Source organism: Mytilus edulis, chromosome 10 (assembly GCF_963676685.1).
Source record: "Mytilus edulis chromosome 10, xbMytEdul2.2, whole genome shotgun sequence".
Classification (NCBI taxonomy): Eukaryota; Metazoa; Mollusca; class Bivalvia; order Mytilida; family Mytilidae; genus Mytilus; species Mytilus edulis.
Window position 1 is genome coordinate 81,428,847 of NC_092353.1, and position 14,469 is coordinate 81,443,315.

Below are 14,469 nucleotides of genomic sequence, written 5' to 3' on the forward strand. Positions count from 1 at the left end.
ATCCAAATTTTAACCAACAAACCTCAACAATCCATGATCTTGTTGGTTTACATAAAATTCTAACTTTCAGTGACAACAAAGCTTTCTTTAGGCCTTCCATTGTCTCCTTCATTATAGTAGGAACATCTGGCATGCTATAAATAAAAGTTTTCAAATATCATATTAAACTAGGTTAAAATGTCATATATGGTTGTAAATATTTTCAAATTTAACATGATTTTTTTAACAGCAACCTTTTATAGTGGTTATCTCCCAACTATTTAGCTTATCTTTATGAAAGGACCAGGTTTCGGTAAGGTTCTTAAATGGCCCGTTTTTTTAGCTTAAATTTCAAATTAGGATTTAATGACCAATATCACAATGAATCATAGCTAATGCAGTGACTAGATAGGAAAAATGCCTTTTTATCGAAAATTTACGTTTCTGTATTATATTCATGACATCACAAATAGTACTAATTTTGATTTTCCACGAAAAAATCAATGGAAATGGGTAAATTTCCATTGAATATTGGACAGGAAACATAAAGCGCATACATCAACAACAAAGATCTTTTAAAATAATGTTTGTAAGACATTTTACATGTCTAACTTGAATATTTAGTTTGACCACACAAGCACTCTATGCTTCCTGGTCCCAAATTTGGTTGAAATCTAGCCAATTTTGTCAAATTTTCCTAAAAATCTCTTATTTTGACCAATTTTGGATGTAAAAATCAATGCTTTAAAATAAAACTTTGACAAAAAAGGTTCTATTTAACTTTCTCACATGTCTTTAAGTCACCTAAAACATTTTTTTAACTTGTAACATTGAACTTTATAATTGGGGCCAAATATGGCCTTACCAAACTTACTTTTTTGTATTGATCACTGATATTCTAAAATTTATTCACAAAATTGTCACTAGCAGGGATGTTGAAATACAATGGCAACTTACTAAGCATGACCCTACATCATGTGGACAAGTACCAGTAACTATTGTTTTGTTATAAATTAAGCCATTTGTTTTCTCAATTTATTTGTTTCATATTTTTTCATGTCAAGGCCTTTTATAGCCGACTATATAAATGGGTTTTCTCATTGTTGAAGGCTGTCAGTTTGATTATAATTGTCTCATTGTTGTCTCATTGGCAATCAAACCACATTTCCCTATTATACTGTGAAAGTACTTAAATTTCGTGGGTATCAATATTCGTGGTTTGAGCAATATTTACATGTTCGTGGGTTTTTAAATTCGTTGATATTAGTTTTCTAAAAAAAAATTGAAAATTAAAGCCTTTAGAAACAAAGGTTACAAAGAGTCAAGATTGAAGGAAATTGCAAAGTAAACATTGACCCGCGTAAATCGTAGTGGTAACAATAATTAACCCATGATAAAGTGATCAACAGATTAAAGACCATTAAAGGTGTTAATAAGTTCATGAAAATGTCACCTAAAGAAAACAGTAACATAAACAAATGCTATAAACCTTGAATTGTCAAATATTTTTTTATCAAAATCAAGCCCAGCAGGAAATTATTATTTTCCATATGTACAAGAACTATGAGGATATAAAATGAACACTTTGTCATACTTGCATATCAATACCGTAGATCTGACTTTCATCGATCAAAAATATTGTTTATGAGAATAAAAAGATCAAGAGTTGTACAGTTTAGGTTATTAAAGATTAAATGGGTATAATCCGGCATGCGGTTGTAGTTCTGTGACTGCTATTAAAGTATTCCCCGATTTGGCGTTAATCAATATATTCTCTAGATCATAGTAGTCAAACCTACCGATGGAGATCTTTCCATGTCTTGATTTGGACAATGGTTGTTTTATTTCATTGGACACTTAAATTCGTGGATAAAGTCATCCACGAAAACCACAAAAATTGGTACCCCACGAATAAAAGTACTTTCACAGTAATATAATGATATGCTATTAATAATTTGTTTACTAACCTAGCTATTGATAAGCAAAAACATGTCCCTTCACAGTCCACTTGTACTCCTGAGTGGACCACACCATTCTTCTGAAACTGTTAAAACATAGATATGTATTACTCTTACATAATATACTCAATGATTGTCGTTTGTTCATGTTTGTCATATTTGTTTTCTTTCACTTTATCACAATAAATCTTTCTCATTGTTTCTCATTTTGTCATGTTGAGGTTTTCCATAACTCATTATACTGTACAGGTTTTGCTCCTAGTGGAAGGTTGTAAGGAGACCTACACCCAACATACAACCCAATTGAACTTTGGTAGATAGTTAGTCTCATTGGCAATTGCATAGGGGTTTCAAACCGACTTCATTACTCAAGACTAGCATGAAACAGCTAAATTATTGTATAGGAATTGATAATTATGTGTATTTAAAACATGTCATTATGAAAACTTCTTGTGGTTTATAATAATTTATTGTATGTTTCTTGCTTAATGTCCAGTGTGGTGTTGAATTAGTTTTTCTTTAACTTTATAACGTAAGGTATTTTAAAACAATTCAAAATAGAGGACAACAACAATTTTTAATGATTTTCAAATTATTTTCACTCTCTCTTTTCTGCTATAAAATATGATGATCTAAATCCAAATTTCAAAATAATCATCATATGAAACAATTGTTCTTCTTACAACACAACACTGATCAATAGAAAGTTACCTCTAAACCTAAATTGACAAAAGCCAGTCTCTCCTCACAGCTAGATAGAATATATGTTAATTCAGGTATCATATACACAGATCCTTTCATCTTTTTATTCTTAGGCCCCTCATATTCACCCAATAGCAGCTGAAACAGATAATATTACAAGATTTATTCAAGATTTCAAGATTTATTGATAACGCTCAGAAACATAAATGTGTAACATGAGGTCAAAGTATAATACATAAACAATTGAATGACGAAATGAGCATGCAGTATTATCTAAACACATAGAAATACAATTGTAGATATTTTAGAATAAACAAGCAATTTTCTTAATAAAAAATGACAATCGTTTGTAGACTTCCATATTACATAGCAGGTGTTAAACCATGTGATATAGCATTAAGTCACATGATATCTAATTAGGCAATTCTTAAAACAGTAATTGTTTGATATTGCCTACACATGAATCATAGGGTTGGGTATGGAAGAAGGGATTTGTTGTTGTTGCTATAAACATACATGTAAGTTACATGATTTAGACAAGAAATGAAAGTAAGAGCAGGAAAAAAATCTTAATTAGCAACAATTTATGTTTGGGTAGGCTGCTTTTAGGTAGGTAAGTAAGTACATAAAACAGTTTAGATTTTCTTTTTGGCTTGTGTAGACGTAATCTGGGTATTTTTTATTTATTTCTCGTAAAATATTCTAATTTTTGCTGCTGGTGTATAAATTGAGTGCTTGATTATTTCTTAAAGAATTCTAGAGTAGTATGTACCCATTAAGCTTACTGTCTCTAAATTGAGTGACTGAAGTTTTTTCAGAGAAAGAATTCAAAGACCACAGACTACAGAGAATGTGTTATCAAAATGTTTATTTTGGCTTGTTCTACTGGATAACTTTTACCTTTTGTCACAGGAAAGACAAAAATCATCCTTGTTTGATAATAAACATGTACCATTATAACTGAAATGAGACAAAATTTGACAAGTCTTCCTCGTTTAATATATTTATAAATTATCCAGGTCATCTCATCGAGATTGATTTTCTCGCTTGAGCCGGTACGGCGAAAGTGAGAAAAACAATCGAGTTGAGATGACCAATGATAATCTTTTCGTTATTTTACCTATGACGACAATGTCAGTTTTATTTTTCATATTATTTGACTCCGCTGAGATAAAATTATCAGTCTGCAAGATCAAAGGAAAATTTTGTAAAATAGCGATAAAAACACTTACCTTTCTTTTCTTTTGTTGCATTTCGTAATCACTCTCTTCAGATTCAGCTGAAATAAAAAAAACAAAACCTAAATAACAGTTCAACTTAATAGAATAGAATGTCAACAGCTAACCTCTTTTCATAATCTTTACTTCAAAAACAGAGCAAATAATTAACCCTCATGAATAATGACGTACAGCACTTGCTTAAATATAACCCTGACATTTGAATGAAAATTGAACATGTTAGTAGAAAAATACAGAGATTTAGAGACCTTTAATACAAAGAAAAAATTTGAAAGTATCAGAAGATCATTATTGAAATCTTGAGGTAATTTTTTGATATCAGAAGGTCGTTATTAATATCAGAAGGTCATTATTGATATCAGAAGGTTATTATTAATATCAGAAGGTCATTATTGAAATCTGAAGGTCAATATTGATATCTGAGGGTCATTATTGAAATCATAAGGTCATTACTGATATTAGAAGATTATTTTTGATATAAGTAAAACTAACCATAAATCTTTGTGTATGGTCCATGTGTGAATGAGAATTCGTCCAGAGGATAGAGTCTGCCAGCTCTAAGATATAATTTCGATCCTACGTCCTCTGCCAGTTCATCGTCAGTGCCGTCTGCTGTACAGGGTGTGGTCTCAATCATGTAATATTTGATGTCTACCTTCCTGTTTTTACTCTCCTCTAATCCTACTATCTGTTAAAAACAAATTGTGTAAACATTTCTTACAAAGTGTATCAAATATAATAAAATCTTTGAAAACTTTTAAATATTCATTCAACAATCTCTCTATTTTTTTGTATAAAAAACATAAAATATATCAAACAATCCACAAATAAGCTCTAAAATCTTTTGTGTGTCTCACAGAAATTTCTGTACAATAATCAGGATGGAACTGTATATCATTTTAATCATAATTTAACTACTTTGAAAATACATGAATATAAAAGTTAGGAGATAAAAGTCTTGTAATTAGGTCATAATGTCAACAATTGAAACATTTAAAATGGGAGATGACCCTCCTAAGGAAATTTATTGTATTAACATATTTCATGATTTTCCAGTGAGATGTTATCCCACATTATGTAAGTGAGTTAAAAACCAGGTGCTCTGCAGGGCGCAGCTATATACGACCCCAGTGGTCGAACCCTGAACAGTTGGGGCAAATTTGGTCACAATATTCAAGCTTGATACTGTCTGAATTTGGATTGTGATTAAATTTTTTACATAATATGGGTTTTTGTCACAAAATTAATGTGGTCAAAGATCTTACAAATCTATTGCACAATACTGTGCAATTGAATATTTCTTCTTGAAACTTTTCAAAATTTGAAATTTGAAAAATTTTGAAAAAAAAAGGAATCCCTTAAAAGAATGGTAAACAAAAAATCCCCCTGCCCACTTTTTGAAACCCCCATTGGAGCAATAACCCTTAAACTCAATCCCATGCTTTCTTTTGTAGTATTGAACCTTGTAGTACACTTTCAGAGAGATCCATACACTTAAACACAAGTTATCGTCATGATTGTTTGGAAACTAGAAACATGCTTCTTTATGGACCTTTTTAGGCCCCTAAATCCTACATATTTCGGGCAATTAACCCAAAACTTAATCCCAGCCTCCCCTTTGTTATATGGTACGTTGTGGTACAATTTCAGAGAGATCCATACAATTACACACAAGTTATTGTCTGGAAACTAGAAAAATGCTTGTGCTGGCCCCTTTTTGGGCCACTTTTTCCTAAACGGTTGGGACCATTATCCCCAAAATTAATCCCAACCTTCAATTTGTGGTATTGAACCTTCTGAAAAAATTTCATAAAGATCTATTCACTTAAACTAAAGTTATTATCCGGAAACCAATGTGTCTTCGGACGACGACGACAACGCAGACGACGACATCATACCATTATACGATCCCAAATTTTTTTTGGGGTCGTATAAAAATTATTAACTCTTAATATGTCTAATCATTATTTAGTAATAAATGAATTGGTTAAAATGACATGTATAGTAGCTTGAGCACACACATTGTGATTTTTTTCCCACGGTTAAATGAATTTCTTTTTACAAGGTTAAATACTAGACTGACTGTTTCAGTCTGGTACAAAAAAGACAATTAAAGATAAAAGAGAGAAGGATTGCAAAAAAAGATACTTAATGGTCATATAGTCATATTCTCTTTAAACTACATTGAAACTCACAAATGTAGCATTTAAAGAATAAATGTGATTAACCTTTTTTTTTACACATTACAAAATTTTGCAACCATATCTTTTTTTATGTGATAACTTTTTTCACCAACTTTTATTGCCTTCGACTTACCACATAATGTGATGACTGTTTGGGTACCCTGATGTAGAATCTACTCTTAGAAACTTCCTCCAGTGGGTGATTAAGGGAGATAACTCTACATTAGACTTACCACATAATGTGATGACTGTTTGGGTACCCTGATGTAGAATCTACTCTTAGAAACTTCCTCCAGTGGGTGATTAGGGGAGATAACTCTACATAAGACTTACCACATAATGTGATGACTGTTTGGGTACCCTGATGTAGAATCTACTCTTAGAAACTTCCTCCAGTGGGTGATTAGGGGAGGTAATCAAAGGTAAATGTTTTTGACATGTTGTAGGTAAATACTGGACTGATTTCTCACATCTAATAAGGACTAGCTGTAATCTGGAATTAAAGATAAAAAAGAATACTAAAACATTTGTTTTCATCACTCGTAAAAATAATCCTGTTATTTCTTATTAGGGACACATGTTAATTTGCATGAAATGTCAAACAAAGTATAACTATATGGCTCCTTGGTGTCAGACATTGACAAAAATCAAATGTTCTGTGTATATTTGATATACTTTGGATTTATTATTATTTGTTGGATACCAATTTTCATGAAATTTGTGGGTACATGTTCAACATATTACTAATGTTCTATAGAAATGTATGCAGACTTTAAAGAAAAACCTCAATATCAAATATCCAGGAAAATACAAGTTTCTTCAATCAACAAAAATTGGTACTCACAAAAATAAAGGAATCCACAGTTTCACAAATTTTTAAGCATCATCAAACTAATGAATAAAATAAAAGAGGAACTAGCAGAAAGGCAGTTGAACAGACAAATTGATTTCAATACACAATTTCACTCTCTTATTGAAGAATTTGGGTTTCAAACCTGATAAATTTATAATAGTCCTTGATAAAATAAAAATACAATTGACCTCTTGAATAAGAATCAATAATTATTAATTTTGGATGTAACACGTCTTTTGATTGGGTGACATTGTTTTGTTTATCAGCTCATTGACATAATTTAGTCATGTGACTGTGATGTCATCAATGGTTTACTCTGGTTTAAAATGGAATTTAGTATTTAATTATAAGAAATAACTGTAAAACAATTTCTGTCTATTCAAAATAATATAAACAAGAATGTGTCCCAAGTACACTGATGCCCCATCCGCACTATCATTTTCTATGTTCATGAAAATGGAATAAAGGAGTAGGTCAAGTAAGACCCCTTTTTGGCCCCAAAATATAGCAGTTTTACAAAATTGTTAAAATGTAAACGTTTAGTTATTTATTGGAAAGTAGAATGCTTCTGCTACATAAATTTTTTATCATACATATCGGGTATTAGCATCATTCAGTCATGCTAAATTACTGAAATCTTCACAATTTTAGCATTTGAGTTAAATTTTAGAAGGTTTCCGTCTTAACTGAAAGAGGACGCATTTGTGGTTATTCTTAATATTGAAATGTAAGTTGTATTTGTTGATAATACATAACATATAATATAAAGGTTTAGGATGAACAGGGATGCGGCCACTTTCATTTTTGACAAAAACATCTGAAAAGTGACATGTCTTTTGGCATATTTGATTTATCAAATTTAAGCTTGAATCGGAGCATTTTTAATGACTAAATTGGTTAAAATCTTTAACATAAACTAATTCAATCAACTGAAATAGACACCTAAGTGTTTAAAAGTGTCAAAAATTTTTCGTCAGATGAACCTGAAATTTGAGGCAAAATCTTACCAGACCTACTTCTTTCTAATTTTGCATTAAAATTAGAAAGATCAAATCATAGGGAGCATGTTTACTAAGTTTCAAGTTGATTGGACTTCAACTTCATCAAAAACTACTTAGACCAAATACTTTAACCTGAGGACGAACAGACGGATGGATGGCCGGATGAACGAACGGATGCACAGACCAGAAAACATGATGCCCATAAATGGGGCATGAAAATGTGGTGCACACTTTAAAATAACCTGCTACGCCGGTACATAATACTTTACCGTAAGTTAATGATGAATTTTCCTAAGTTCTTCCATTCTCCACTGTTTAAGAATTCTTCTAGTTCCTGGACTTCTTGTACACCTAACAGAAAAAAATGTGAAAGAATAGAATACCAGTCTGATTTACCTGTGTCCTATCCAATATGTGTTTATGGATATAAAATATATCTAAATAGAATTAATTGAATTTAAAATAAATAAAGGAAATTAGAAAGTCATTAAAATATGGCAAAATAAAAAGTATCACAGTTTTGCATTTGATATTATCTCTTAATCATAAATAAAATCTTCGGCCAAAGTTTCGTAAAATTCTATAAAGTTGTGACATAAAATGTCTAAAAGAAACTTTAAAACAAGACTGTATCTAAATGTTGATTGCAAAAAAACTTTAATCAGTAAAATACAAGATTGATATTTTTCACACAGTAAAAGAAAAGAAATCCTTTACAAAAGTTTTTCACTTAACAGTATACAATATTAAATATATTTCATCCAAATAACTTACCTTCTATGCCACACAAGGAGGCTAAGATAGATCCTCTTTGGGAGTCCATCATTACTCTGAGGTGTTCAAACTCTAATGTAGGACTGAGTACCGGTACATGTAAAGCTATTGGCAAGTCTTTCATCTCACCTGAAACAAGGATGATAATAAACAATGTAAGAACATGTGTCTCTCATATTTGTTTTTCGTATAATATTTGTTATAAATTAGGACAATTGAATTGTTTCAATTTCTTTATTTCAGGGCCTATTATAGCCAGCTATATGGTATGAGGTTTTCTCAGTGTTGAAGGCTGTATGATTGCCTATAATTGCTGACATCCACTTCAATTTAACTTTGGTGGATAGTTGTCTCATTAGAAGTTATACCACATCTCCTTATCTTATCATATAACTAGACTCAGATTGATTGAAATAAGAATGAATGTGTATAAAACTAAACTGTACTTACATTGTCCAATGACGTATTTCTGAAATTCCTTCGACAGGTCCTGAAAAATAGGATTCTTTCATTAAATATTAAGGTATATCGCAATTATTTGGTATAGCAAAGAAATAAACAGCTTTGCTTCAAGCATGATATGCTTAATATGGCACATTTTACAATTGTTTCTTAATTCAAATTAAAAATTTAGAAGGCATCTAATCAGTTGGTAGTACAATGGCTCCATAGAAAATCAATCATGAGGATATCATCAGAGGTATTTAGGTCAGACATAATATAATTTTTTGATCTTGTTTAACTAGAGGCTCTAAAGAGCCTGTGTCGCTCACCTTGGTCTATGTGAATATTAAACAATGGACACAGATGGATTCATGACAAAATTGTGTTTTGGTGATGGTGATGTGTTTGTAGATCTTACTTTACTTAACATTCTTGCTGCTTACAATTATCTCTATCTATAACAGTACTTTCTGTGGAAAATGTTATTGAAAATCTTCAAATTTTAAGAAAATTGTTAAAAATTGACTATGAAGGGCAATAACTCCTTAGAGGTCAGTTGACTATTTTGGTCATAGTGACTTATTTTTAGTTCTTACTTTGCTGTACATTATTGCTGTTTACAGTTTAAATCTATCTATAATAATATTCAAGATAACAAAAAAAACAGCAAAATTTCCTCAAAATTACCAATTCAGGGGCAGCAACCTAACAACTGATTATCCGATTCATCTGAAAATTCCAGGGAAGATAGATCGTGACCTGATCAACAATTTTACTTCCTGTCAGATTTGCTCTTAATGCTTTGGTTTTTGAGTTATAAGCCAAAAACTGCATTTTACCCCCATGTTCTATTTTTAGCCATGGCGGCCATCTTGGTTTGTTGGCCGAGTTACCGGACACATTTTTTTAACTAGATACCCCAATTATGGCTAAGTTTGGTTAAATTTGGCCCAGTAGTTTCAGAGGAGAAGATTTTTCTAAAAGATTACTAAGATTTACGAAAAATGGTTAAAAATTGACTATAAAAGGCAATAACTCCTAAAGTGGTCAACTGACCATTTTGGTCATGTTGACTTATTTGTAGATCTTACTTTGCTGAACATTATTGCTGTTTACAGTTTATCTCTATCTATAATAATATTCAAGATAACAAAAAAAACAGCAAAATTTCCTCAAAATTACCAATTCAGGGGCAGCAACCTAACAACCAATTATCCGATTCATCTGAAAATTTCAGGGCAGATGGATCGTGACCTGATCAACAATTTTACTTCCTGTCAGATTTGCTCTAAATGCTTTGGTTTTTGAGTTATAAGCCAAAAACTGCATTTTACCCCTATGTTCTATTTTTAGCCATGGCGGCCATCTGTGTTGGTTGGCCGGGTCACCGGACACATTTTTTAAACTACATACCCCAATGATAATTATGGCCACATTTGGTTAAATTTGGCCCAGTAGTTTCAGAGAAAAAGATTTTTCTAAAAGATTACTAAGATTTACGAAAAATGGTTAAAAATTGACTATAAAGGGCAATAACTCCTAAAGTGGTCAACTGACCATTTTGGTCATGTTGACTTATTTGTAGATCTTACTTTGCTGAACATTATTGCTGTTTACAGTTTATCTCTATCTATAATAATATTCAAGATAATAACCAAAAACAGCAAAATTTCCTTAAAATTATCAATTCAGGGGCAGCAACCCAACAACGGGTTGTTCAATTCATCTGAAAATTTCAGGGCAGATAGATCTTGACCTGATGAACAATTTTATCCTGTCAGATTTGCTCTAAATGCTTTGGTTTTTGAATTATAAGCCAAAAACTGCATTTTACCCCTATGTTCTATTTTTAGCCATGGCGGCCATCTTGGTTGGTTGGTCGGGTCACTCCACACATTTTTTAAACTAGATACCCCAATGATGATTGTGGCCAAGTTTGGATTAATTTGTCCCAGTAGTTTCAGAGGAGAAGATTTTTGTAAAAGATAACTAAGATTTACGAAAAATGGTTAAAAATGGACTAAAAAGGGCAATAACTCCTAAAGGGGTCAACTGACCATTTCGGTCACGTTGACTTATTTGTAAATCTTACTTTGCTGAACATTATTGCTGTTTACAGTTTATCTCTATCTATAATAATATTCAAGATAATAACCAAAAACAGCAAAATTTCCTTAAAATTATCAATTCAGGGGCAGCAACCCAACAACGGGTTGTCCGATTCATCTGAAAATTTCAGGGCAGATAGATTTTGACCTGATAAACAATTTTACCCCATGTCAGATTTGCTCTAAATGCTTTGGTTTTTGAGTTATAAGCCAAAAACTGCATTTTACCCCTATGTTCTATTTTTAGCCATGGCGGCCATCTTGGTTGGTTGGCCGGGTCACGCCACACATTTTTTAAACTAGATACCCCAATGATGATTGTGGCCAAGTTTGGTTAAATTTGGCCCAGTAGTTTCAGAGGAGAAGATTTTTGTAAAAGTTAACGACGACGGACGCAGGACGACGACGGACGCAGGACGACGGACGCCGGACGCAAAGTGATGGGAAAAGCTCACTTGGCCCTTCGGGCCAGGTGAGCTAAAAATAGTGAGATATCGAGGCCAGACAAAATGTATATCAGAGGAAATATTCTTGCCTGAAAGTAGGTAATGAAAAATTTTCAAATGCAGTGATCAAAATTAAAAGATGCAATATATAATTTTTGCACTTGATTTTTAAAAGTGAGATGTTTAGGCCAGACAAAATTTATGTTATTAGAAGAAATAATCTTGTTGGAAAGTAAATAATGAAATATGATCAAAATTAAAAGATGCAATATTATGTTTTGATTTTGTTTGTTAGTAAATCAGAATTATGTGTTCCTAAGAAAATAGTTGGAAAATAATAGGAAATATGTACATACCTTCAATTTAGCATGTATCCTCACTTCAATTGTCTGCATTAGTAGCCTCTCTATGGATAAGTGATTACTCTGTTAACAAAACAAAGATATTGTCAAATATAGCTCAACTCTAAATGAACCATGTCAAAAAAATACTAATTATAAATTATCTCCTAGACTTTCATTACAAGTCAACCAGATTGCCTCAATTTGTTTGAAGAAGTTATACATTTTTTTTTTGATAGATCCAATAATTGTTGGTTGCTTATCAGCAATTGTATTTAGTTTGACAAAACGGACTCTAAACAACAGATATCAAGTGATGGTATAACATCATGACTGTCTAAATGGGCCATGTGAGCTAAAATTGATGTAAGAGGGATGTAAAAGTTTTCCCATAACAAAAATACTTTAAAGCTAATTTGCATACATCAAATTTTTGTAAAAATGAACATACAGCCAGAAATAACCAAATGTTAACGGTTAAAAAATAAAACTATCTTTCGCACCATACCACATTCATTTAAACGGCTTAACCATTATTATGTAAAACTCTAGCAATTGTCAAGATAAACAGCAATACAAGGACTGTTCTTTCAATTTATGATAGTATTGATGTTATTTTTGTATAAAACACTCCCAATAACTTTTCTAAAATTTAACTTACTTTTATTGCCAGACCAACTCTATGGCTCTCCTCTACTGACATTAAAGGGCTGTAACTTACTTTTATTGCCAGTCCAACTCCTGACATTACAGGGCTGTAACTTACTTTTATTGCCAGTCCAACTCTATGGCTCTCCTCTACTGACATTACAGGGCTGTGACTTACTTTTATTGCCAGTCCAACTCCTGACATTACAGGGCTGTAACTTACTTTTATTGCCAGACCAACTCTATGGCTCTCCTCTACTGACATTACTGGGCTGTGACTTACTTTTATTGCCAGACCAACTCTATGGCTCTCCTCTATTGACATTACAGGGCTGTGACTTACTTTTATTGCCAGACCAACTCTATGGCTCTCCTCTACTGACATTACAGGACTGTAACTTACTTTTATTGCCAGACCAACTCTATGGCTCTCCTCTACTGACATTACAGGACTGTAACTTACTTTTATTGCCAGTCCAACTCTATGGCTCTCCTCTACTGACATTACAGGGCTGTAACTTACTTTTATTGCCAGACCAACTCTATGGCTCTCCTCTACTGACATTACAGGACTGTAACTTACTTTTATTGCCAGACCAACTCTATGGCTCTCCTCTACTGACATTACAGGGCTGTAACTTACTTTTATTGCCAGACCAACTCTATGGCTCTCCTCTACTGACATTACAGGGCTGTGACTTACTTTTATTGCCAGTCCAACTCTATGGCTCTCCTCTATTGACATTACAGGGCTGTGACTTACTTTTATTGCCAGACCAACTCTATGGCTCTCCTCTACTGACATAACAGGACTGTGACTTACTTTTATTGCCAGTTCAACTCTATGGCTCTCCTCTATTGACATTACTGGGCTGTGACTTACTTTTATTGCCAGTCCAACTCTATGGCTCTCCTCTATTGACATTACTGGGCTGTGACTTACTTTTATTGCCAGTCCAACTCTATGGCTCTCCTCTATTGACATTACTGGGCTGTGACTTACTTTTATTGCCAGACCAACTCTATGGCTCTCCTCTACTGACATTACTGGGCTGTGACTTACTTTTATTGCCAGACCAACTCTATGGCTCTCCTCTACTGACATTACAGGGCTGTAACTTACTTTTATTGCCAGACCAACTCTATGGCTCTCCTCTACTGACATTACAGGGCTGTGACTTACTTTTATTGCCAGACCAACTCTATGGCTCTCCTCTACTGACATTACAGGGCTGTAACTTACTTTTATTGCCAGACCAACTCTATGGCTCTCCTCTACTGACATTACAGGGCTGTAACTTACTTTTATTGCCAGTCCAACTCTATGGCTCTCCTCTACTGACATTACTGGGCTGTGACTTACTTTTATTGCCAGATCAACTCTATGGCTCTCCTCTACTGACATTACAGGGCTGTGACTTACTTTTATTGCCAGTCCAACTCTATGGCTCTCCTCTACTGACATTACAGGGCTGTAACTTACTTTTATTGCCAGTCCAACTCTATGGCTCTCCTCTACTGACATTACAGGGCTGTGACTTACTTTTATTGCCAGTCCAACTCTATGGCTCTCCTCTACTGACATTACAGGGCTGTAACTTACTTTTATTGCCAGACCAACTCTATGGCTCTCCTCTACTGACATTACAGGGCTGTGACTTACTTTTATTGCCAGACCAACTCTATGGCTCTCCTCTACTGACATTACTGGGCTGTGACTTACTTTTATTGCCAGACCAACTCTATGGCTCTCCTCTACTGACATTACTGGGCTGTGACTTACTTTTATTGCCA

General features: G+C 33.1%; 1 protein-coding gene across 5 annotated transcripts in view; it reads right to left on the reverse strand.

The window, feature by feature from the left end:
• The window catches only part of LOC139492021 (mediator of RNA polymerase II transcription subunit 14-like), a 66,171-nt gene that overhangs the window by 35,944 nt on the left and 15,758 nt on the right, over positions 1–14,469 (reverse strand). For all 5 annotated transcript variants that reach the window (XR_011656693.1, XM_071280059.1, XM_071280060.1 and 2 more), the window contains 10 exons: positions 12,043–12,111; positions 9,139–9,178; positions 8,689–8,817; positions 8,184–8,265; positions 6,394–6,553; positions 4,370–4,565; positions 3,872–3,918; positions 2,649–2,777; positions 1,947–2,023; positions 23–134 (listed from right to left, as the gene is read on the reverse strand). Coding sequence is in view for 4 of the 5 variants with exons in the window: in XM_071280059.1 (XP_071136160.1) it covers positions 23–134; positions 1,947–2,023; positions 2,649–2,777; positions 3,872–3,918; positions 4,370–4,565; positions 6,394–6,553; positions 8,184–8,265; positions 8,689–8,817; positions 9,139–9,178; positions 12,043–12,111 (1,041 nt within the window). In the remaining variant the exon portion in view is untranslated. The remainder of the gene's footprint in view (positions 1–22; positions 135–1,946; positions 2,024–2,648; positions 2,778–3,871; positions 3,919–4,369; positions 4,566–6,393; positions 6,554–8,183; positions 8,266–8,688; positions 8,818–9,138; positions 9,179–12,042; positions 12,112–14,469) is intronic.